The sequence below is a fragment of the Branchiostoma floridae genome, chromosome 3 (assembly GCF_000003815.2).
Source record: "Branchiostoma floridae strain S238N-H82 chromosome 3, Bfl_VNyyK, whole genome shotgun sequence".
In the NCBI taxonomy this organism is placed as follows: Eukaryota; Metazoa; Chordata; class Leptocardii; order Amphioxiformes; family Branchiostomatidae; genus Branchiostoma; species Branchiostoma floridae.
The window spans coordinates 29,607,145-29,633,538 of NC_049981.1; the positions used below are offsets into that span (position 1 = coordinate 29,607,145).

A 26,394-nucleotide genomic window follows, 5' to 3' on the forward strand; every position below is an offset into this window, starting at 1 on the left:
ACTACGCCGTCATTAGCGAGCGGGGCACAGATCGTGTGTCATTGAAAGCATTGCCTGTCACTGGTCCGGGTGCATTTCGCTCCCCATAAATCACAACACGCGCTCTCTCGACTCACTCTGCGCGGCGGTGGGCTGCATGCGAGCCACTCGGCAGGTGCCGCGGACCTCTGGCACACAACCAGGAGGCTCTCGTTTCGCTGATTAGCACTCCCGACTCGTCAGTATTCCACGGATGCCACGCGGTGGAAGGAAGTAGCAAGCAGCTCAAGATTTCTCTCTCCATGGTTAGAAAGCTTCGCGAGACAGCTTTACATGGCAGTTAACGGCCGTCAGTGACAGACCCAATCGTTGTCACGCGCTGCGCCGCACTTCCTTTATACGTCGCGTATCGCTTCTTGAACGGTTTCACCACGGAGTTTGACAGCAGCACGGAAGAAGAGACAATGCTGGGCGGCATCAGCAACATCACTAACAGCACGGACCTTAAGGATGTCAAGTCGCGGGTCTTCATCGGCAATCTCAACACGGTGAAGATTCCACGAGCGGAGGTGGAGGGCATCTTTGCTCGGTACGGGAGCATCAAGGGTTGCTCTATCCACAAGGGGTACGCCTTCGTGCAGTACACGAGCGAGGCGGATGCCAGGGCAGCCGTGGCAGGTGAAGACGGGAGAATGATTGTCGGACAGGCTCTAGGTGAGTTGGTTTCATCACATCCTCTCTATCACATTCTCTTAACAACATACGTTATCCCTCCTTCCACCTTAGTGAGTGTGCTTCAGCACCAAGGTCAGCGTAGTCGGTTTCAATGTGCAAAAATGTGCAGTAGAAAAGATATAGACGCCACTCAATAAAGCGATGACAACAACGTTAAAAAAATACTTTAGAATTGCCTATCCCATTGGTGCATAAACCTGTCCAACCTTTGACAGAATACATATATCTGAGATGTGTTTTTTTTTTGCAAATTGAAGCACATTTCTCGGTGACGCGGTGCTTTCTACATACCCTACCACACACCAAGGGAGTCCCTTGTGTACGAGCTTGCTTCTGCTGAAGTGATAGACATATGGTGCCATTGTGATATCGTAAAAGTGATGGATGTTGCTCACACAGAGTCACGGTGTTTCTGTGCTCTTCACGGTTGAGTGGCGAGCGATTTGACACCTCGGGGAGGGGGGGAGGACTTGCATTAGTGTCTGATGATGAAATATTTGCTCAAACCCATGCTCGAAAACAGAGCGTACGTCGATGAAGGTTAGACATCCAGGTAATACGATACGCCGAATGTATTCTAGATTAAGTTAAAGCCTTTTGGCTTTTGGTATTTTCATTTTCAATAAACCAATCAGCTTCGTCAAATAGCAGTAACCGGCCGAAAAACTGAACATGATTTTGCTGAAAACAGTCAGACGTTTCAAGTAGCATCCACTACCTTTCGTTAATGACCCTGAGGAGAAGGTAAATAAGATTTCAAAGGCATCTGTGACTATATAGACGGCATATGATTTGAGTTTTACGTTAATGATTTTTACGCTATTTGTTCTTATCTTGTAACGGTATTTGATGTCTCTTTTTGTTATGATTTCGGTATGGCGGCCTCGAAAACGTGTCTTCTGTAACAAGAAACTCCCGTTTTGCCATACCTTCCACTGTATTAGAGAACCTTAATAAATAAAGAAATAAAATGAATAAATATATAGACAACTGTGTGACAAGTGATGACAGCTTTCCTAACGAATCTGCCCCACTGCCGTTAATGCCCGTTTACTGCCCGATGATGTACTGCTACGTAGCCCGTACCTCCCCTTGGGTGTACGATCTGCTCCAGTTACACTATCAAAACGATAATTAATCAAAACATGAGCGACTTTCACCCGCCAAACGTTAGGAACTCCATTTGTCAGTACGCTGTCAGACCGTCGGCTCAGAGAGGTCGTTAGTATGCCCAGTCGGTTTGGCCTCCCGTTCTTTACATAATCCCTATTTAATCTGACGATACTTGGTAAAGCTGCTTGGGACCCACACACGAACGTTGAGCGCTGAGGTCAGCTAAGTCAGCGCTGCCCGCTGTGACCATGAATATCTTACGCAAAATGAAAGGTTCTTATAATCTGTTCGCGGCTTTCTGGCTCCCTTTCAAGCCGTCCTCTGCTGTCAAACTGTTCAAGCTGCCCACCCAAAATTACGATGCCTAACAAGTTGTGAAAAGATATGCCTCCACCGAAGCGGAGCCTCGGTATTCCCAAGTGTGGCAGACAGTCACCGCTCCATGCGGCAATGCGAATTTGATGTATTGCCAAACGCCGTCCGTCTATTTGATTAACTCCGAACTCTGCCTGCCAGCGCTCGCTGTGCGGATGTCTCTACCGTAGACCGTTCGCTGTGAGCCTGTGTCCCGCTTCTCCACATCCGCGGGTGGTTAGCCCAACTCTGTATCACGCTGTGATTTTTATGAAAAACGTTTACCCTAATATAATCGTCTCATGCAATGTTTGCCACCCTGATATTCCAAAGGCGTGCGCCGCAATGACTGGTGATTAAATGAACGCTAAGAGACCGTACTGGAGCCCGGAGGACAAATCAAATGTTGTGCGAGATGCATCTTCGATCTCGGAAAGGCCCCCTTTCCACTAGACGGCGATCGCGCTGCGCTCTCACTGCGAGCCTCCACGGATGTGTATAACCCTCGATTTCAAGCTAGATGTATCATACAAAATGTCAAAGTGTGACGAAGAAGAGACCAAAAAACACGCAAAACGTGAAAAGATTCGTTAGTTTTCGTTAGTCTATACAATTCGTTGAACGATCTGTCAAATCGCAAAGGTCGCAGAGAGAGCGCCGCAAGAGCGCCGTCCTAGTGGAATGGGGGTAGAAGAGACAATTATGAATGTGCATAGGAGCGCCCCACTTATTAAGAGCCACACGCATATGTCGGGTTCAGAATGCGGGAAGATCATCAACACGTTCCTCCAGGATTACGCAGAAACAGGTCATGCGGATGCGAAGAGCCGTTTTCCATCCGTCTGTGCAATTTATGCAGCGCTCCGCCTCCGGCATTTGCCCCAAATAGGCACCGATTTCATGGTCCTGCCCGGCTAGTGTAAATCCTACACGTTCGGGTCATCCCCACAGCCCATCATTCAGAACCCAACGCCTCATCTATTTTCTCTTCGTGGCCTTTTCCAGGGATCCGGCCGTGCCGTGTTTATATGTATGTACAAATGTGGTCTCTCCCAATTTGATGCACAGATGAATGACTGAATGAATGAATGGTTTATTCAGTCAACATGATCAGACAAAAAGTACATAGCAGCCACAGGCTGAATTGCATACTTTTACAGTTAAAATCCTTGGGTTAGGCAAATTACTGGTTTACATTTTAACGGACTAATGTCGAGATTTGTATTCTTAAAATCAACAATAATGCTATCTTAAAACAGATTTAAATCGATAAGTTGGTATGCACAATGCGTGGTCACAAGTAAATTTAGCTCACAACATGTGTGGCTAGAGTCCATTTAGAAGGTTGGCCATGTAAGGTATAGGACTGTTCTTGTATCGGTTTGTCCTGGTCTCAATTGTGGCTAGAAGATGTTTGTTTCTAGTGTTCCTGTTGCTGATGTCGCCGCGTGTAGGTGGGAACCAGTTCCTGAATGATTCTGACTCAAACCCCGGAGCAATGCTTCACCCTGGCGTGCCCGAGCGTTTATGGCATGATCACTTTTTGAAAAATTCATTAGGTCGTAAAAAGACATCAAAGGACGTTCGGGTTGCTGATGCGGACGAAATCATTTGAATTATTACCTTAAAAGCATATATTAACTGGCGTAAGATGTTTACACTTATACTCCGTTGTGTGGGATTGTGTTCAGGCTGACTTTACACGCAATCCGAATAGAATGGCTTTTCAAATCGTCTAGGATATAGAAGTTGGTGCTGCCTCTTAAGATTTCAATTTGTATAAGCCATTTGAATGATTCCCTAACATGCTACCAACAAATCCGTTGGATTGATTGATTTATCATTGTAAATTTGTTAATGTTACTATAATCTTATCTATATGTTATCATGATTTGCTTGCTTATAAAGATCAGCAACTTTATATATCGATTGGTATTTATCAATACCATTTCATTTATGTTGATGGTCTTGCTTTAGTATCATTGATTCTTTTGTATCACTTGTTTGATTCCAATCAGGATCCGTGGGATTACTTTGTAATTATTGTTTGTTTGTTTGTTTGTTTATATTGACAATATTGCAATTTGAAAGCATTGTCGGTTGATTTGATGTCCCTTAATATCCTTTGTTTTTGTAACAACGGATATAGGTTACCCCGCGGATAAAGGTGACCTAGCGTTACAACAATCCAATTCTAGTCGCTGTACGGTTGCTCGACGATTGCCGTCCAGCAGGCAGGGTGTTTTAGTACAGTTCTCAGTCAGCAGAGCTATGGACAACTTACTTGATGAATCTCCTAATCGTCGTCTTTACACTTAACACGCAATTCGAGCAGAATGGCTTTTCAAAACGTCTAGGATATAGGTGTATGTATATTGGTGTGGCGTCTTAAGATTGCAACGTATAAGCCATTTGAACAATTCCCTGAATATGCTAACAACAAATCCGTTGAACATTTAGTTCCATACAGACAAGCTAACGTTACAAAAGAACATAAACTCAAAAGTCATTAAGTACATTGATATACCTAAATATCCTGTTTAAAAACGGATATAGGTCACCCCGCGGACATAGGTTACCCCGCGTTCCAAAAGCAAAAGTCCAGTCTAGGATATAGGTGTGTGTATATTGGTGTGGCGTCTTAAGATTGCAACGTATAACCTATTTGATCAATTCCCTAATATGCAAATTCTCTAACAACGAATCCGTTGAACATTCAGTTCCATACAGACACGCTATCGTTACACAAACTCAATAGTCATGAAGTAGGTTGATATCCCTAGATATCCTGTTTTGAAAAACGGATATAGGTTACCCCGCGTTCCAAAAGCAAAACACAATTTAGGTCGCTGCACGGTCGCATGGTGATCGCCGTCCAGTGGACAGGGGGCTTTGAATAGTACAGTTCTCAGTGAGCAAAGCTATTGACGACTTACTTGATGGATCTCCTAATCATTTGCTCCCGGCAACTTTGTAAATGCGCCTTCAATGGACATTTTTGTAGCGGAAAAGAAAACATCGATACCCCGTAACATGTGCCGCACTGTGCGCTGAGCGCCTTACCCCCATTGTGCCTGCTAGATCAATAGCACGGTGGGTAGATGAAGCTATCTAGATAGCACTAGGAATGCTTTACATGCCCATTAAAGGTTCATTACTGCCAGAGGTTTTGTGCTTTAATCAGTGCCACGATCGCTGCAGAACAACATCAGCCAGCAAAATGAGTTGTTCGGGAAGAAAACAATATTTCGCCACGGGCTAAGTTTAGCAAATGTAATCCGTGAGACATTGTGAACATGCAAAATAATGAAGACTTCCTCCAAGCGGCATCTGTATCGACTAATAACATACCTTGCATTTGCCGTTCTTGTTAATCTGATTCCAAGTCAGCTTATCTGTTTTGCCATCTTTGGCCCCGGCCGTGCTTTATCTGAAATTGGTTACTCAGGCAGCAAAGTCCGTACGGTAATGAACCATTTTGGTTCCATGGGACATCTACCATTGACCATAGCATGTCCAGACCAATACATATCAAAACCGTGAGTTCAGCTCCATGCAGTACCATATAAAATCTCTAGGGGGTTTATTGTCGAACTTGGCCTTTCTTACGACTTACCTACCATTTTTTTCTTGAGTTATACTGTCCACAAACAAATCGACAGAAACACAAACAGACGGAACCGAAAACTAGACCTTCTTCCGTACTTGACGAGCAGACATCATTTCTGTTTTGTCCAGGTGCCACCGAACGTTTACGTTTACGTACATGTACACACGCCACTACAGTTTATCACTATTCCTACAGACGACTTGTAAGTCATACAGTATCTAAAATAACATCTTAAAAAAGCAACTTGCTTATTGCTATAGGCAGTTTCTCCAAAAGTATTGTCCTCGTTTGTAGCATTGCAGAAGTAGCGAGTCGATTCCATATTACCGAGAGGGTGTTTCTTACCTTTTGTTCTAACATTTTGGAAGTCTTTGTAACAATCTAACTGTGATAAGTAACTGTTTAGAAATATTTATAACATCTATGTGACGTTCAAAATATTTCTATAGTATTCAAACATGTTAGAAACATTTCTAACATCAAATACATTATTTCTGTTAGTTTCTAAACTGTTCCAACATAGATGCATCATTTGTGATCACATGTTCGAACATGGAAACAATATGATGAAACTGGGTCAGTGGGCTGGGAGGAGGGCAATTCACACATCCCTGCCAGGTGCAGGAAATTATGTCTGTCTGCCACCTTCTCACAAAAGACTCACCAGTGTATACTAAAGAAAATCTAAAAATACAAGAGCCAAACAAAGGACCAGGCTTAGCAGCTTTGTTTATGGGGTCAATAAAAGTTTTTATGGAGGGAAAAAATGACACAAAATGTTGGAACATGTTGGAACAATAACAAAAACACATAGATGTTTGAAAATTGTTCTAAATAAAGATATGATTATATCATTACTTTCCCAAATGTTCCAACAAATATAAAAAGGTTCAAACATGTTTAAACTTTCATTTTGAAATGTTTGAACGATTTCGAACTTTAGTGACTGAAATGTTCTTTTACTCAAAATAGTTCAAACTTATTACAAATATTATTTCAAAACCATCTCGGTGACTTGGAATTGACTCTAGCTTGAATGAAGATGACTTCTCGAACACTACTTGACCCTTTTAATGTTTTACATGTATGTCTGGCAGCATCGTTCACCAGAGCTGGCTCAAAACCACAGTAAAGAAAGAAAATAGTTTTAAAAGCTTCGCTCCAAGTACATTATATCGATTGTCAGCGATCCGTCCGTTCCAGGAGACCATTTTGGGTTTCTAATAAACTGCTGGAAGCTTGTTTGCGGCAACTTCTCCAGACATCGACTCACATTACTGCAGTCAATCGATATTGCACACTCTGCTTGACCTGCATTATAACGCTAGTTCACCTATATCCACGAGTTAACCTATATTCGTTATCTTTCAATAACAGGGTATCTATGGATATTAAGTCGACGGGCAGTGGGTTATGAAAATATCACAGTTTCTTGACAAATAATCAATTTCTAATATATCGGATATAAGTTACCCCGCGGATAAAGGTGACCCAAAGTGACTTATAGCCTAAGGTGATTCAGTGTCAACTTAATAAATGTTTCTCCCTATCTCACTACAGAAACAGATGAGTAACGTTACAACTATAAATCTAGATTAATTCGGGTTAATCCTCCTGACTATAATATCCATTTGTAACTCTCGTGTGTTTTGTAAATACAACAGATCTGTAATATCTTTTACTTACAGGTACACAACAGAAGAATAAACGGCAAGCACGCCGTAATCGGTTGTTAATCTGATGATGAATTACAAGACTAAGCAATAAATCTTCAAAAGTAACGTCATTACTGAAGAACTCTGGAAGTATTTCCTATAAACGGGAGTAAGGAAGTGGATTACATGCTGTATGTCATAAAATAAATCATCATATAAACATTGTATCTATTAGCTTAATTCTACAGGCCCATGCGTCTATGTTGATATAAATCTTCGTACTCGCAAGGTCGTTACCAAACATAGTTATAATGATAATAACTAAACTGTATTCTAATTGTGTGCCATGCTTTATAACCTTCACCTTTATCCACGGGTTAACCTATATCTGTTATTTTCAAAAGCAGATTATTTAGTGTAATAATTCAAATACCTTTAATATTTTGACGATATTGTAATTTGAAAGCACTGTCCGTTGATTTGATACCCCTGAATATCCTGTTTAAAAAAAGATAACGGACATAGGTTACCCCGCAGATAAAGGTGACCTAGAGTTACGTTGTAGATACAACAACTCAACTGTGTATACATGTATCAACACGGAGTCTATTTACAGAATAAAACGTTTGCTTGCACAAAGAGAGACTTGGCATCTTCTAATCAACAGAACGGTGTGTTTGAAGATTCGTTATCACCTAAAGTCATCCTTCTTGACTTCTACAGATTTTGTAAATATTCCCGATCAGTTAATGTTAGTTTGAGAGACTGTGTAAGTAAGTAAGGAGAAGTTGTGTCCTGATCAGTAGTGCCGGCGGTATCTTTTAATTACGCACTTTGCCTAATCTTCGCTTCTATCGTCGGGCTGTCCTTAATGGTTCCGTCAGTAATTAGATTTTGTCGGGGAAAACGATTGCTCAGGGTGGCATGCTGAGCATAAAATGGCACTTTGGCGGGAGCTGGTATTAGTGAGGCTGGGAAACAATAGCGGGCAAACAAAATAGCCAGGCATACGGTTTTTTTATTTTTATTTTGCTTTTGGACAGACGAAAACAATGTGGCACTGCCCTGCACTGCTGAACAGAACAAAGTAACATGTAACAAACAACCTGTAGAACTTGATGATATGAATTGGGAAATGTTTGAACATGTTAGATTACAAAAGTGTAAACAATATTCATTTAAGTCAATGCTGTCGACATGTGGAGTGCGTGTGTTCAACTTATATGCGTGCATAACAAATAATGAAGAATGTACCATTTTCAAAGTCTTGAGTATGATGTTAGTATGACTTGGCCAGGGTTCGAACTCACGGCCTTTCCGACTGCAAGACGAACACTCTACTCACTTGACTATTGCACCGGCCGTTGACCTCACATGTGCACAAAAAGATCTAGAATTTTCAGAGCGACGACGAAAGATTTTCTTTGAACGTCATTGGCGTGTAGTCCAAGCTATATGTTGAGTACTTCTCCGTGAGCTGGCTATTATAGATTCTCAATAACAAACGCTTTCGGCAAATCCTTGCGAGTCAGCAACGAGCCGAAGTGGTTGACTATGAGGCATGAGTGGTAAGAGAGGCCATCATTCCTGGATCATACTATGAGGCATACAGCGACCCATTAGTCTTTATATTCCTGACTACATAGGGGGCCTTTTGTCATTCCTACCCACGCGCTGGAGTCCCTTCGATCAGGTCTATATTACACCCGAGGGAAACATCATTGAGCGTTTTTTTCCGTTCTTTGCTTCTAATAACGGCCAGGGGTCTCCGAAGCCATTTGTGGGGCGAGCGGAGAAACAAGCCAGCGAACAGCGGGAAGGATAACAGGGCAGGCCTACGTGCTTTATGAAATTGGTTGCTTGATCCGGCGATGTTGATAGCCTCCGGTGCAGTCTTCGAACGGGGCTGATTTTTATTTCTATTTGGGGGGGGGGGGGGGGTGCTGGTTCCCGAGTTTTAACGTTGGTTAGTTTCTCTTATACCGGGAAAAGGGGATTTGCCGTGGAAGGGAGTTTCCTCCCTTTGGGCAAAGCTCCCTTCCACGGGAAAACCCACCCCCACCCCCTCCCAAAAAAAAAGCCCCGTTCGGAGACTGCTACGGAGGCTATGTAGGTGACAGCGGGAAGGATAACAAGGCAGGCGTACGGGCTTTATGAGAGTATTGATCCGATGATGTTGAGAGACCCTCCTGTATGTGAGGGGCGGCAAAATTGTACTTTTAGTCACGGAACGTGGAATCATTGTCTATCGCCATGCCATCGCAATTACTACGTATTAATTTTACTTGTCTTGCCCACACAAACAAACGCACACACACAAACACACACACACACACACACACACACACACACACACACACACACACACACACACACACACACACACACACACACACACACAAACACACATACATGCACGCACACGCTCAGTGGAAACCCTTCTACCCTTCGTGAATGGAAGGCCCAATTTAGACATTACCCCCATGGCAAGCGAAGAGCTCTTTATCTGTCATTTCTCAATATTTGTTACCGAAGAACCCTCCCGAGGAGGAGCCTTAGTTATTACCTTTCCTCCCTTGTCATGTCCCTGGTGCCTGAGACAGAGAGGTCACCGCCTTGAGGCCGCGTGGGACTGAGAGAAGTCCTCCGCACAGATGAAACATTGTGAGAGATAACAGAAACTGACAGATGGGCAGGTGACTCCCCACTGTCCTGACATCCGTACTTAACATTGTCAGCTGCGATCAGTCTGGGCCTCTTCAAAGTTTAACACTTCCGTCCCCAAAGGTCGTGCCTTAAGTAAGGGTCCTTTTGTTGCGGTTGTGTATTTTCATTCGGAATGTTTATCTCATATTTCCAAATGGAAGACCGTGTCAAATTGTCGGGGTATTTTTAGAGAGAATTAGAGAGAATTTTCCATACAGCGTGAGTAGCGACAACTGCGAAGTCTGAGAGCTACGAGTTGATGTTTGCATGGCTTCACTTACGCCAAAAGCAGTTACTCAGGCAACTGGATATGGTTTTGGAAACGGTCAGACGTTTCATCAACTATCCGATGCCTTTCGCCAGTGACACTGGAGATTGTTGGAGAGAGTTTTTATATCCTAATTTTGAATTGATATGCAAAAGAGATCTAGCTGAAGGAATATTTCTTTTTAATTTCTACCAATCAGCTGACATTTACAAAACCTATTCTCCAACTAGATCAACCTGGATGTCTAACCTTCATCGACGAAAGTAAGCCATGTTCCACTTGTCTTCATTGATGTGCATTACAATTGGGGTTGATAATACGTCGATGAAGGTTAGTCATCCTGGTAATAAGATACGCCAAATAGTAAAATTTGTGATTTAAGCAACTAATAATACTGATGTGATTTTGAAAACTCCAATATCATATCCAGTTGCTTAGCATAACTGTTATTTGGTAAGCCGATGAAGGCTAGACATCCAGGCAATAAGATACACCAAAAAGCAGTTACTCAGTCACTGACGAAAGATGGTTGTTTAAAACGTCTGAGCGTTTCCAAAATCATATCCAGATGCTCGAGTATCTCCTTTTTGCCGTATTATTTGGTAAATTAGATAATATTATCCCAACCAATCTGAGCTCTGAACATCTTTTTTTTCATGCTACAACATTTACTAACGGATGACAGGAAACAATACACGAATTCCAGGAAGTTGTAAGAACCAAATTCCCAGCCCTACTTACTTACTAGTTGCAGTAGATATTAAGTTTCACCCCATATGACTGCCTGCTACCACGATCATGTAAAGAGGGAGTTTGGGGAAATATTACATGCGATACCACTGATCACTGGCATTTCCACTGCAAAGTTCAGCTCTCAATCACTCAATCAAGCGCACATGCTAATAATTCCTCACTAGCACACACAGATCCCTTATTTCATCTGACATTTCCCTCTAATGCTCATACGTGCCTTATTGAATCGAAGGGAATAACGAAGAAGAATCCGCAACGCGTGATGATGAAATAACAATCTGATGTTTCTGGATAAATCATCACTGGAATGATATGTTTCTACGGGAATCTGTTGCACAAATTTGACTAAAGCCTTCCTAAGAACTTCAACAAGGGATTCATGCATGTAATCATCCTTACAAATGCGAGAGGTTGTCTTCTCTCTCTCTGATTTATGAAGATAATATTCCCCGCTGCCGACATTAATCAAGCCAGCTTAAGGAAGAACAAAACGAGAAAAATCGATGTTCATTAAGTCTCGTCAACTTGTCTGTATAGTTTATCGATAAATGCTCAAGAGAATAAGGTATGAATCGCTATGGTTCACCTTTTACGATCGATGTTTCGAACTTCTGTAAAATGAAACTTTGCCACAGGTTGGTGTTCACGTTCACCATGTCTGTACCCAGGGGCCAAACGGTCCGGCTCTTTATGAGTTTGTGGAAGGAGAGACGTTTTAAAGTTAAGTGCAACAAATTATCTGCTCTCTCACACAGTACCCCTTAAACGTGCTCGAGATACCTCATCGAACAGGGGACCCCCATTTTTAGTTCCCTCAAAAAGACAGGTGCAGCCCCAACCGAGATGCCCTGTCCAGGATTAAACCGAAGTTTCCCAATCATCAACTGAAAAATGGAACCAGGAATTCAAATGTGAGACTGTTACCATCCAGTTGAGCTATAGGGACATTTTTCGACATAACTGCTGTAGCTCGAAACACTTGGGTGAAGTGTTGAAAAAAGCCCCCTTTCTACTGCAATAACACTGCATAGACTTTGTGATCTACCGGTGATGAAAACTAAACTATCTTTATTGCAGGAACTGTGTCTCAATCTCGTGCACTATAATCGATTTACGAGTAGGTTAAAAGGCACCAATTGTACCTATCTTACACGCATTGTCAATCATCTCGTCATTGACTGTTTGCTTGACACAGTATATAAGGTCTTATTACGGCTTTGCAACGCATATACGTATATGGAGTGCCATAACATTCCTTAATGTGGGTTCACACGTGAATCCATTCAAGTCCGTATGTGGACCGTATGGAAGTCGTAGCCTCTACCAGGCCCTACATTTCATTGGAAAAATAATAGAAATTGGACAAATATAAACAAATGCTATGGCATGGCACCAGACGAGTTAGCTAGTCGTAAACCATACTCCTCTGCCACCTGAATACTTAGGCAGGTTATTACCCACCCCTAGTAATAATAGCACAGTCAGCATTATTGGTGCTTCCATGCCTGTATTAGATCCTCCGCGGAACCCTGCCGTGTGCGCCCGACAGAGGAAATCATCACGCATAATCCCTGGGCGCAGGTTTATATACTACTCACCTACATGAACATTTAACGAATTTCATAAATATAAACTTATGTTTTAAGCTTTGTGTGTCTCGTTGCCTTTTTAGTCATAACGTTACCTTTAACATTTTGCATGATGTTGCAATCACTTTATTTATATCCACAACCAGCTTGGCATGAATTTGATGATTACAGAAATATGAAGTCAAGTGTTACACAAATACAAACTAGGTCCCCGTGAGGTCGCAGCGCGATTGTCGTCTGGTGGAATGGGGCAAAAGCTACTGTAATAACGATAACAAAGCAGTCAGCATTATTAGTGCTTCCTTGCCTCTGAGCGGTAGCTTCAGAGTGAATGGAGCTGTATTAGATCCTCCGCGGTACCCTGCCACGCGCCTGACAGAGGAAATCATCAGGCATAATCCCTCGGCTAAGGTTTATTACCCCATACTACTCACCTACATGAACATTTAACGAATTTCATAAATATAAACTTATGTTTTACGCTTTGTGTGTCTAGTTGCCTTTTCAGTCGTAATCTTACTTTTAACATTTTGCTGTTGTTGCAATTTTCATACAAAGCAATTTAGGTCCCAGCGAGGTCGCAGAGCGATTGTCGTCAAATTGTGGAATTGGGCAAAAGCTACTGTAATAACAACACAGTCAGCATTATTGGTGCTTCCTTGCCTCTGAGCGGTAGCTTCAGATCGAATGGAACTGTATTAGATCCTCCGCGGTACCCTGCCACGCGCCCGACAGAGGAAATCATCAGGCATAATCCCTTGGATCAGCTTTATTACCCCCGTACTACTCACCTACATGAACATTTAACGAATTTCATAAATATAAACTTATGTTTTAAACTTTGTGTGTCTAGTTGTCTTTTCAGTCATAATCTTACCTTTAACATTTTGCATGATGTTGCAATCACTTTATTTATATCCACAACCAGCTTGGCATGCATTTAATGATTACAGAAATACAAAGTCAAGAGTTACACAAGTACAAACTAGGTCCCCGTGAGGTCGCAGCGCGATTGCCGTCTTGTGGAATGGTGCATAAGCTTCTGTAAAATAACAACGAGCCAGCATTATTGGTGCTTCCTTGCCTCTGAGCGGTAGCTTCAGATCGAATGGAGCTGTATTAGATCCTCCGCGGTACCCTGCTGCCACGCGCCCGACAGAGGAAGTCATCATGCCTAATCCCGCTGCTCAAGTTTATTATTTGACTGTGGAAACTTGGTAAAACTGACTATCAACTATCCTAGCTCTACTTGGCTCTTGTTATATGCTTGAACATGTAAAAGTGCCAAAACACGTGAACGCCTGTCGGAATAATCTGCCCACTTTCGAACCGGACCAACATTCGGTCACTGATTCTTTTACGTCCTGTTTTTTTTTCTTGACCGGTACAGCAAGAAAAAAGTGTACCGGTACACCCCTAGTAATGACAATACAGTCAGCATTATTGGTGCTTCCATGCCTGTGAGCGGTAGCTTCAGAGCGAATGGAGCTGTATTAGATCCTCCGCGGAACCCTGCCACGCGCCCGACAAAGGAAATCATCACACTTAATCCCTGGGCTCAGCTTTATCACCCCCGTACTACTCACCTACATGAACATTTAACGAATTTCATAGATATAAACTTATGTTTTAAGCTTTGTGTGTCTAGTGTATCCTTTTTAGTCATAACGTTGTTTGATGTTGCAATTAATTGACTTCGACTTTATTTGGATCCACAATTAGCTTGGCATGAAGTCAAAGATTACACAAATATTAACTCAAAATGCAAATAATGTACCTGGCGAGGTTGCAATGCGATTGCCGTCTCGTGGAAGAGGGCAAAATCTACTGTAATAACAACACAGTCAGCGTTATTGGTGCTTCCATGCCTGTGAGCGAATGGAGCTGTTTTAGATCCTCAGTGCGTGGAACCCTGCCACGCGCCCGACGGAGGAAATCATCACGCGTAATCCCTCGGATCAGCTTTATTACCCCCGTACTACTCACCTACCCGGAGAGTGATGGTCCTGATTACTGCCTTTCTGTGCACATCAGCCGTAAAACATAGACATTGATGCCATCAGTTAATTTGGAGTTTGTTTAGTCTTTGTTAGGGAGGATTTGCGGTTGTAAGTCATGTGTGTTGTGCCGTAGTTATTTTCAATACTGCGAATTACGTACGGTGAGTAGGTATATTTGAGAATAGGCCAGAAAACAATGCTACAGAAATATCAAACATGTACAATCTACATTATGTACCTCTAACAGACAAGTTAAGTCTTTGTTAGGGAGGAATTGTGGTTGTAGCTCATGTGTGTTGTACCGTAATCATGTTCAATACTGCGAATTACGGTATGAGTTAGTATACGGACAAAATAGACGAAAATGCCCAGAAAACAATGCTAAAAAAATATTCATCAAAAATAATGCCATCTACATTTCGTACTTCTATTAGTCTTTGTTAGGGAAAATTTGCTGTTGTAAATCGTTTGTGTTGTACCGTTTAATCATGTTCAATACTACGAATTACGTACAGTGAGTTGGTATATTTGAGAATAGGCCAGAAAACAATGCTACAGAAATATCAAACATGTACCATCTACATTTTGTACCTCTGACAAAAGTTAAGTCTTTGTTAGGGAGGATTTGCGGTTGTAACTCATGTGCGTTGTACCTTAGTTATGTACAATACTGCGAATTACGTACGGTAAAAGAAATAAGCAAAAAAACAATGCTAGAAATGTATCCATCATGTAAAATATCATCTACTTCTAACAGATGTAATAAGGAGGTGAGTCACCGAGGATCAAGGTCACGGGCACTTTTAAAAGGATATAAATTTTCGTGTCGTCGTTTGATTAAAACGTAATTCATCGGGAAGCAACATATTGACACATCACGATACAAGGTAACATGGCACAACACAGTATAAACGCATAAAGCAAATGGTAATAACATCCTAGAAGCATATCAATGATTATCGTGTGTGAATGTTTCTCAATAACGTAAGCTAACTTTACTCCAAAAAGCAGTTACTCAAGCAACTGGATGTTACTTTGGAAACGGTCAGATGATTGATATAACATCCATAGTTTTTAGTCAGTGACACTGGAGAGAGGAGTTTTTATATCCTAGCTATGAATTGATATGCAAAGCAAAAGAGATCTAGTTTGGGGAGCAGGTTTATCCTAACTATGATTGATATGCAAAATAGAGGAAGACAATTCTTGGTAGTCCAAAAGAAATAAGGGTAAGACTTTTCTATGGCATGAGTCATTCAGACCTGGGTAACATTAACGTTCGTATGATGATTAATGACAAAGGAGCAAGTGAGAGCACCATCGCCAAGACGGGAAGAGCAATACATAATGGTAAAGTTCACAACGATAAAGTTCAATGTACATATAAGAATACGTATAGGTGATACCGATGTGATTGTAACATGATCATAGCTGAGAAGCGTAATAAAACATACGGTCGTAGTCATTAATCAATATGTAATTTGCACTGCATGGGTCATAAAGGTTGTAAACTATCGGAGTACAAAACAACCTAGTTGATATGAAATGTCTAGACATTTATTGGGTATGCCAACCTAATATCAGCAGCCAATATCATAGGTATAGCTTCTTTTAAGAAGCTATACCTATAATATTGGCTGCATTACTCTCATATGCTTAAAAGCAAATGAGAGTAATGTATTACTCTCATATGCTTAAAATCATGTGAGAGTAATGCAATACGTTCCGTAAAAATGTTCACTTTCTGTAACTACTGGCAACACAATTTGATCTTGTCTACAAGCGGTAATGCTTTCACATTGTATATAGTTTTAGCATCATCATATTGTATCCCACTGGCTGCACCCACTGTGTATTATATGTATATATGTCCCCTGGTTTTGATGGTATGTACCGATATGGGCTTGTAGTGCCTGAAATAAAGAATAATAAAATGATAATGATAAATGGCATGTTGCAGTGTTGGAGATGGTAATGATATGTTATTGCCAATGTGTGAATGGCTACTTGTTAAGCTAAAGCTAAGATTCTCATTGCAGTTGAAATAGCATCATCTGCAATAACAGTACCGTCTATTTATCACATTGTTTTACTTAAAAAAGTTTTCAGTCGAAAACTACTTTTACACGTGATAATGGTTGTCACGGTGATATCACATTATTTCGCTGGTACATTTAGACAATAATTATTATTTTACTAGTGAATTAATGTGATAGAGGGGTGCTATCCCATCATCATCATCATCATTGGCCTCCGTCCGTCTGAAGAGACGATGGGTTTTGGTGCTATCCCATTTTTCACTAATAGACACAATCTTTTTCCTCTTACTTGTGAATTAATTCGATAGAGGGGTGCTATCACATTTTCACTAGTAAACACAGTATTCTAACTCTTACTAGTGAATTAATGTGGCAGTTCAAAAACGAGCTATCACAACTTTTCTGTCCTAAAATACTATTCAGGGCTAAATAAATGTGATTAATAATCAAAACTACAATTATTAGTACCTGCGACACAGAAGCAGATTCTAACCGTTTGCGAGACAGTCCATGGAAGAGAGACAAATGTTAAGGAAGAAAATGAAATGCCACAAGTTTAAAGTTCTATATTTAGGCAGACGTTTCTGTAGCAGGGTATGTTTTTATTCCCACCCCACTCATCTTCACCATAATTATATACAATGATCTTTATTGACAAAAAACACCGACTTTTGTACGGTCTTCTTCGTCTATACGTACATACATACAAAATAAGCGAATGGAGTAACAAACAAGTATATAAAAATATAAACGTATTAAGTTTTAGATATTAATTTTTTATTTACATTAGCTGGTTTTAAGCTCTAAATATTCTTTGACATGCCACAAGTTTGATATTCCGTGTATAGGCAAAAGTTTCTGTAGCAGTGTATATTTTACCCCAAAGTATATTCTTTGACATACCTATTTCTACACAACACATATACAGACAGAAATATGATGAAGATGCTAAACTACAAGGCAAGGTCAGTTTCAGTCTTCCAAAGCATGCTTCAAAACATCTCAGGCAGAGACCGCCGACTCAAAAAGCGATATCGTCCTCGTAAAGGGATTTCTGCCGCACGAAATCCCAAATCCCGAACAAGCTCTCCAATGCCTTTTATGGGGCATCATCGAGGAATTTACCGGCCTCCTCTGGTGGCTATCGCGGAGAGAACGTCGCGGGAGGGCGCCGACCGATCCCGAGATGTCTGCAGTCGGGCTCGGTGGAACTGTACGGGACGTATTCATCACTCTAGTGCTGGTACATTGGTATTGTCATGTCAATGTACGCCGGATGAAAGACTGCAAGGGGAGAATACAAAGTAGCTAGTTCTGCGCCACATGGAAACCTGAGTATATCCTGATATACTGCCGCCACAGAGTCTACAGTGTCAACCTCTACACTATCATCATACGCAGTTATTAGGAGAGAATTCGTGACAAGTTCGTGAACAACATTGTGACAACCATACGTAACAGCCTTGAACTTCTACAAAACAACATTTGTTCGCTCGTCCTTTCATCTGTTTTTTTTGTTCATTGGTTCGGACCTTGTTGTACATAGTGGTGCATACGGCAGCAATTTTCCTTGCTGTTTCAGTAGCTGGCTATATTTTAACAATGACAATGACAATGAAGTTTATTGCATATTCATGCCCCATTGGGGCTAAATGCAGTCAGTTTGGTAAATAGAAAGTAATCGGAAAGCTATACATATACTACAGTGTACAAGCTTCTTCTCTCTTCTTAAAACATGCGTGGACGAGCTTACAGAGTTTTTCCAGTATATCGTAGTTAGATTATGACATAAGGTATTTGTCAGATCTTCCTTCGTTAGGTGCGCATATATACAGTGAGGGGTTGGTAGGTCTTCCCCTTCTGATTTGCTCTATGTACATCCTCGAACACAGGAACCCAATCTTATGTCCCTCCCGAAATAAGGGTGCTTCCCCAACCAAGATGCCCAACCGAGCATTGAGCTGGTTATCCCAGCCAATTGGAACCAGGAACTCACCTGTAAGGCTGGTATCAATTGAGCTATATGCTATAAGTAGCACAAGTAGATTTAGTTGAAGAGCACATGTACCATGAGTAACGTTACATCATGACTGAACGTTGGTCATAATTAACATGTATTGGTCGGAAAGAATGGAAACGCAAATATCAATTTCGTATTCTTAAAAGCCACATACAAAATACAGCTAGAAATGACATTCTAAAAAGACATATCTGACCGTCTAAACACGAGAAAAGTACTGAAGCTGTCGACAGGATCGCAGACCTTTTCTGCCAGCCATGGGAAATAAGTGCATTTTTTGCATTTTGCGACTTGCAGTCGCAAAATGCCTTCTATCCATAGTAGTCGCCGTTGTGATGGAGTGATGTTGAGATGAACGGACCTGTTCAATCCATGCCAACATTTCTATACCTGTTAAAACAGGTATTTCTTCAACATGTTCGCACTGGCGCAGTGGTTAAAGTTTACGCATTCTAAACCATTGCACCCGGTTCGAATCCGGGGAGGTAGATTTTTTTTTTCTTTTTTACATCCATCAAAATACTAATTTTTACATCCATTTGGCCACACCAATTTATTTCTTTGGTTAACGGATTCGCCGCTTCGTTTTTTTGCCGAATAGAAATAAAAATTAAAAAAAAAAACTTAAAAATGCCCCGCAACAGAGCTCACTCAAAAACAGGCAGTGTAGTGAAATTTGCTGCAGTTCACGCAAATTTTAACAGGTGGCGTCTAGATCTAGATTCAGGCACATATGTGAATCTCTCCATGCGCCAATATCAGGTTTAGTTACTCTGTTCTATTTATATGACATTCTAATAACTAGAAAAAAACGTTCACACACGCAAACATTGGCAAAATGCCAGCTTTTTTAAAAGCACTTGTTTGTATTGCAGCATAAAAGTACAGGACGGAGTGATGACACACTCAAGCTCAAGATGCTTATTTTTGTGTCATCATCATAAACAAAGCGAAAGTACAAAAGGACATCGAAACAAGTACAGACAAGCAAAGTATATAATAAAAGCAATGTTGAGTAAACCACATAACGAAAACATAGAATATTAGAAAAAATGCCTTAAATTTTGTATACAGGTGGATTATGGACAGATACTCCAAGACAAACTGGTAGGATAGAAGTTAAGTTATTCCAATCTTTTTAAGAAATAAAGTGAAGATTCAACCTCGGTCAGAATTTCCCCTGTGCAGTAAAAACAAACAGGGAATTGGGATTCCTTATCTGACTCCTGTTAATGACCATAATTAGATGCAAAGTCTGATGACAGAACCCCCAATGTGTTTGGGGAAAAATTAAGCTTCCTTATCGATTAGTGATTATTATAATCAAATGGTGGAGAATCTGTCGCATCACCTTTCTGTAACTTTTGTTTTTCAATTTATGCTTTTTGGACAGACAAGGACAATGTGGTACTGCATTCAGGTTCATAACGTATCTTATATGTAACACATAGCACAGTACATACAGGCTGGGTAAGACCAGACTGTGAGGTTTGATTAACTCACACAGGATTGAACTCTTTTCGCTAAACGTGCTCAGCGTGTGGCTCTCCTTAAACAAAGGGATCCCGATTTACCTCCGATCCGATGGGACGTCCCCTACCGAAGCTGGATAGTCATTTTCATCTGGGTGCAGGGGGGAAATAAGATTCTTTAATTGGTCCAGTCAGTGAACAAAGATGCAAAGTTTCAGTTTTTTTAATGATTGTGTATCTATTATTATCTGTTTGTATATATACATGTATGTTTGTGTATATATTTGCGTTTGTTTATGTATGTTTCATTGTTTCATATGAACCCTGGTAGACTAGCCCTAAATAGTGCTAAAGGGTATCGGAATAAAGGAATAAAGGAACAATAAAATACATCGCAGCTACTTCTACACAGTAGAGATGCTGAATTGCGCATTTTATACATTGTACTTCATACAAGTCTTATTATAGGAATAAAGCAAAAAGAAACAAAACAACTTGTTATACAAGGTATAAATGAAGACTGTGACGGTGGATTGAGAGACATGGGAGATAGATGTAAAGGTTTTACAAAGGTAGAACATCGGGGCCTGCTGAGGATTTGAACCTAGGACCTTTCGATTCAAGGTCATCAACCCCGACCACAATAACACATTACCATCCTCGGTTATATTGAAACTGCCCCTTCCTACGTCTACGGACACAAAAGCACTATCTACAGTTACTGGCACTCGCCAATAAAATGATGCTATTTCAAAGCAAAGAAATAATTTATAAAGGACGCCCGGGCCCAGCTGTGCAAGAACGTTTTATTGAAGTTTCCTAAGAAGCATTATCTTCAGGATACATGCACACTAAAACACCACATGATGCTATGTTTAATGTCCATGTAACGTACCGGTTTGTTCCTGAACGAAAGCATTTGAGAGAGGGGGTCCATATCAAAACGTATAAAACTACGAAAGCGGCGAATAAAACATGTTCCTTTCTTCTGTGAATATCATAAATCACTCAAAGGAATGTTCTATGACCAATTTCATCGGGTTAATTAGTGAATGACTGAATAACGAACTACTTTACTCACAACAAGAAGCAACAACGTTTACGAAAGTTACACATTCAGGTAAACAATATTCAAATACAATTCAATTTCTACAACTGGATACCAGACAGAGATTTACTTCCGTACGTTTCGAGTGACATCCATCACTATTCTTAACTAGAATAAACTGGCAAAACAATTCAAGGAGTAACAACAGGCAACGTCTCGATGACCGTCTAACATCATCTTCAAGGCAATGTGATGTTACCCTGATGAAGGTGTCATCTTCTTCAAGACAATGTGATGTTACCCTGATGAACGTGTCATCTTCTACAGGGCAATGTGATGTTACCCTGATGAAAGTATCATCTTCTTCAGGGCAATGTGATGTTACCCTGATGATGAAGTTGTCATCTTCTTCAAGGCAATGTGATGTTGCCCTGATGAAGTTGTCATCATCTTCAAGGCAATGTGATGTTGCCCTGATGAAGTTGTCATCATCTTCAAGGCAATGTGATGTTACCCTGATGAACGTGTCATCTTCTACAGGGCAATGTGATGTTACCCTGATGAAAGTATCATCTTCTTCAGGGCAATGTGATGTTACCCTGATGATGAAGTTGTCATCTTCTTCAAGGCAATGTGATGTTGCCCTGATGAATGTGTCATCATCTTCAAGGCAATGTGATGTTGCCCTGATGAAGTTGTCATCATCTTCAAGGCAATGTGATGCTGCCCTGATGAAGTTGTCATCATCTTCAAGGCAATGTGATGTTACCCTGATGAAGCTGTCATCTTCTTCAAGGCAATGTGATGTTACCCTGATGAAGCTGTCATCTTTTTCAAGGCAATGTGATGTTGCCCTGATGAAGTTGTCATCATCTTCAAGGCAATGTGATGTTGCCCTGATGAAGTTGTCATCATCTTCAAGGCAATGTGATGTTGCCCTGATGAAGTTGTCATCATCTTCAAGGCAATGTGATGTTACCCTGATGGAGGTGTCATCTTCTTCAGGGCAATGAGATGTTAACCTGATGAAGGTGTCATCTTCTTCGGGGCAATGTGATGTTACCCTGATGAAGCTGTCATCTTCTTCAAGGCAATGTGATGTTGCCCTGATGAAGGTGTCATCTTCTTCAAGGCAATGTGATGTTGCCCTGACGAAGCTGTCATCTTCTTCAAGGCAATGTGATGTTGCCCTGATGAAGCTGTCATCTTCTTCAAGGCAATGTGATGTTACCCTGATGAAGGTGTCATCTTCTTCAAGGCAATGTGATGTTACCCTGATGAAGGTGTCATCTTCTTCAGGGCAATGTGATGTTACCCTGATGAAGCTGTCATCTTCTTCAGGGCAATGTGATGTTGTTACTCCTTGGTTAGGGATAAAGTCTTTTGCTATTCAGTGGAATGCAAAAAAAAATATCTCTCAAATTACTTGTCATTTAATAAATGCTCTTGAACTTGGCGTTGAAGTAGAAGTAGTCCACTGTGTTCTGTTGCTGTAGTGGTCTGGTCACTCTACAGTTGCAATCAGTCTTTATTCAGCTCTCTCCACTTCATCCTGTTCAACGCGAGCTCCCTTAGCTCCCGTGGGTTACTTTCTGACAGCAATGGTGCTGGTATTTCTGTAATATCAATAACAATTTGTTTTCTATAACTTCCTCAGATTGCAACCTGGTATCGGAGCCAAAGACGAACAGACCAAAGCAAGGACAGAAATCAAGACCGTCTCCCCCATCCCCACACTTAAGGTACGTCTGTTGTTCACACAATTGCTTTCTGTCTCTTTTTGTACTACTTCAGTTAGCGCAGGCGAATTAATAAGTATTCTTATAAAGCATCTTTTTCACTAGACGGCGATCGAGAGCGTCGACATAGTGGAAAGGGTGTATAAGTATACATATTGCTCCCTTCTCATTTTACGGCGATCACGCTGCGCTCTCACTGCGACCTAAACGGATGAGTGCAACCTTCGATTTCATACTGAGTATATCATACAAAATGTCAAGGTGACAACAAAGCGTAAAAAAGATTCGTTCTTTAAAACAATTCGTTGAGCGATCTGTCAAATTTTAGATCACAGAGCGCGCGCGGCGACAGCGCCATCCTAGTGGAGAGGGGGCACAGTAGAAGCTGTTTAATTGCGCACCCCATCTGGCTTCTACTGTGTAAGATATATTCACCTCTGCTTGGCATTGGATGGCTGATTTGTTACTGGTTTGAACCGACGTCACCGAGACGGTTATCGCCATGGCTAGAGCCTCTGTCTACCATTCCTGTATTAGTTGTTGGTTCTCGGACTTCAAAAGATTGTACTGGAATGGAAGATCAGCATAAAAATACAGGCTAAGAGAAAAAGAAACGTTTACCTTGGGGGACAGTCTTCTGTTTTCACGATGACCTCTTCGTAAGATTTACATGTAAAATGTCGAGAACGAAGGATGTCTATGTAGTGACCTGAAGTAAAATGATACAAAAAGTAAAATCCTAAAAATGCCTCTCGTCAAGGTAGATGAGCAATGTCTTTAGTTTCAAGGTGGTATCTCACGGCACTTGGGGCACAGGTGCGGCCCTGCGGGATTCGTTCACTGCGCTGATTTTTTTATGATTTAGATATTGCGTAATACGTAAAAGTATGACTTAGAAGACAAAAAAATTAACAAAACGTAAGAAAATTCGTTCTTTGTCTATGAAATTCGTTGAGTAATCTTTCGAACCCCGCAGTGCCGCACCGGTGCCCCAAGTGCCGTAAATGCCACCTTAACTGACACTGGACACTGCTCATCTATACGAGGCATTCTAGGATACTTTTTGTATCAATCTTGCTTCAGGTCGCTACGTAGACATCCTTCCGCAAGTTCCTAACAAGTAGCCAAAGTACATCGACGTAAGTCTATGGTGAATCATGAGCCTATAACCGTGTCGTAAATGTCTTGCAGAAAACACCCCGCCATAAATGGGCACATAGCGTACAAGCCTTAAAATGTGATTTAATGTAAGAACCGTTGTCACCCGAGAAAACGGCGTGCAGGTATCTGGCAATCTCAAATCTTCAAATCTACGAGTATGATCTTAGCACAGTAACTAACGTCACAATCTGTGTGTTTTATTGAAGTTATGGGAATATACGTAGTATGATTTCTTGATATTTTGAGGCCGGCATACAGGTATTTGGCAAGGCCAAGGAAAAATGTTGTGTTTCCTGTTTCAGTCCTGTTCTGTAGATAGGGATTATCGTGTTTTTTTTCTTTAATTTTTTTAGGCTGGCCAAAACTTTAGTGTGACATTTTACAATACAATTGAACAAAGTAAACTGAAATGCATGAGGACACTAAGTGTCTTTCAATGTCAAACTTGAATACTGTGCATAATAAATTTAGATACACGTATCCTTCATTAGATAGGACAAGCAGTGTTTTTACTTCAATAGGAAGCAGTCTGAATACAAATTTTAACAGTAAGCTATGGGACTCCACTGCCCACTCGAAAAAAAGTCTAGGCTCGGCATGTTTTATTAGGGTTGGTAGGGAAACAGGAAACACAACATTTTCATTTCTGGGCCTAATCTGAAATCTTGAAATCTACGAGTCTGATCTTAGCACAGTAACTAACGTTCACAATCCATGTGTTTTATTGAAGTTATGGGAATAGTATGATTTCTTGATATTGGGCACTGCAGTGGCTTGGTTTTACGTCTTGTTAGCGCACACGATTGATATCTCTAGCACTCGCCAGTCAGTCGTAAAACACACGCGTTAAAAGCAACAATACCATGGCAACGGTACCCACCGAGAGATGTATCTGGTAGGGCCTCGTAAAACAAGAATATTATATTTCACTGACACAGAAAATATGAATTCTCGCTTCACTGACTATCTAGGACCAACCGATGACTCTGTAACGAAGAGGGGGCAGGTTTGCCTATATCTGTAACAACAAGAGCTATCTACCAGCTCAATGTGGTGACCGTACCATCCTCAGATCAAAAGATACAAGAAATAGACGTTCCGCGTCAGGACGATAACAAGCCACTGGGGAGCTAACCATTTAATGCTTACCCACGTACCAGATATCAAGACAATCCATCTAGGTCCTTTCGAGCCAGGCTCTGTCAGACCTTAGGTCGCAAACTGTACTACTCGGCCATCTAACTCCTCTGGTGTTTTTTTCTGTTTTACTTGGAGAATTTCTACAATCTTTCCAACGACCTGAGAAGCCTGGTATCATGAACTATTGTCTTGACAGACAGACAGACAGACAAACAGACAGACAGATACACACACAACCTTCTTGGCGAAGGTAACAATAAAGATAAACGTACAGAGAACGCACTTTTAAGCTCAGTTTCATTTGCTGGCGAAGAGAATACTGTATCGTGAAAAAGATCCTAATGATATACTGCTGTCGAAATTCATGCCCGCGGCGAGGTCGCGGCCAAAGTCTTGTAGATCTATATGCACGACTTGAAGACGAATGCTGCAGATGTGTATCATTCTATATCTCCTTATTTGGCCTGAAGGTTCGCACCATCTCACGGTTTCCATGACCACGGGCCTCCACCGCCGCTTCTGATTGGTCCAGCGCTCCCGAAGCGGCCTCGTCTTGGTCCACCCCTGGCAGTGGCCATGCGGAGAAGCCAGAGCCGCGTGATGCGGCACACAAACATGTCAAGTATGTTTATAAGAACTTCATGGTATAACAGCTGTACAATTGTCTTTCCAAAAAATTACACAAGTTATGCTCATGGCTACATTTATTGTCTTCTATACCATACTTTCCATTCAACAAAGTCCAAAATGCCACCTGCATACATTGTATGTAGGTTAGCGCATGTAAAAGTGGAGGTATTTCTAACGTCTACTTGAACCAGAATTTGGAGACTTAATGATGATGAAGACGATAATGATGATCACTGATAGTTTGTAATTATTGTGAGTACATCAACACGTAACTCACTATTTTATTCACTAGTTTCTATGTAAGACAGTTTTTACTTGCCTAATTTGTTAGTAGACATACAGGTGTACAAAGTATGTTCAAAAGGTTGTTTTATCCACTTTTG

The 26,394-nt window shown here is 41.2% G+C and overlaps 1 protein-coding gene across 1 annotated transcript in view; it reads left to right on the forward strand.

Annotated features, from left to right (window-relative positions):
* Positions 1 to 329: 329 nt before the first annotated feature.
* Positions 330 to 26,394, forward strand: part of LOC118411809 (heterogeneous nuclear ribonucleoprotein C-like) — a gene marked incomplete at its 5' end in the record, with an annotated part of 30,063 nt that continues 3,998 nt past the window's right edge. Inside the window, 3 exons of the mRNA XM_035814295.1 lie at positions 330 to 693; positions 22,999 to 23,083; positions 25,852 to 26,003. Coding sequence (XP_035670188.1) covers positions 330 to 693; positions 22,999 to 23,083; positions 25,852 to 26,003 — 601 coding nt within the window. The remainder of the gene's footprint in view (positions 694 to 22,998; positions 23,084 to 25,851; positions 26,004 to 26,394) is intronic.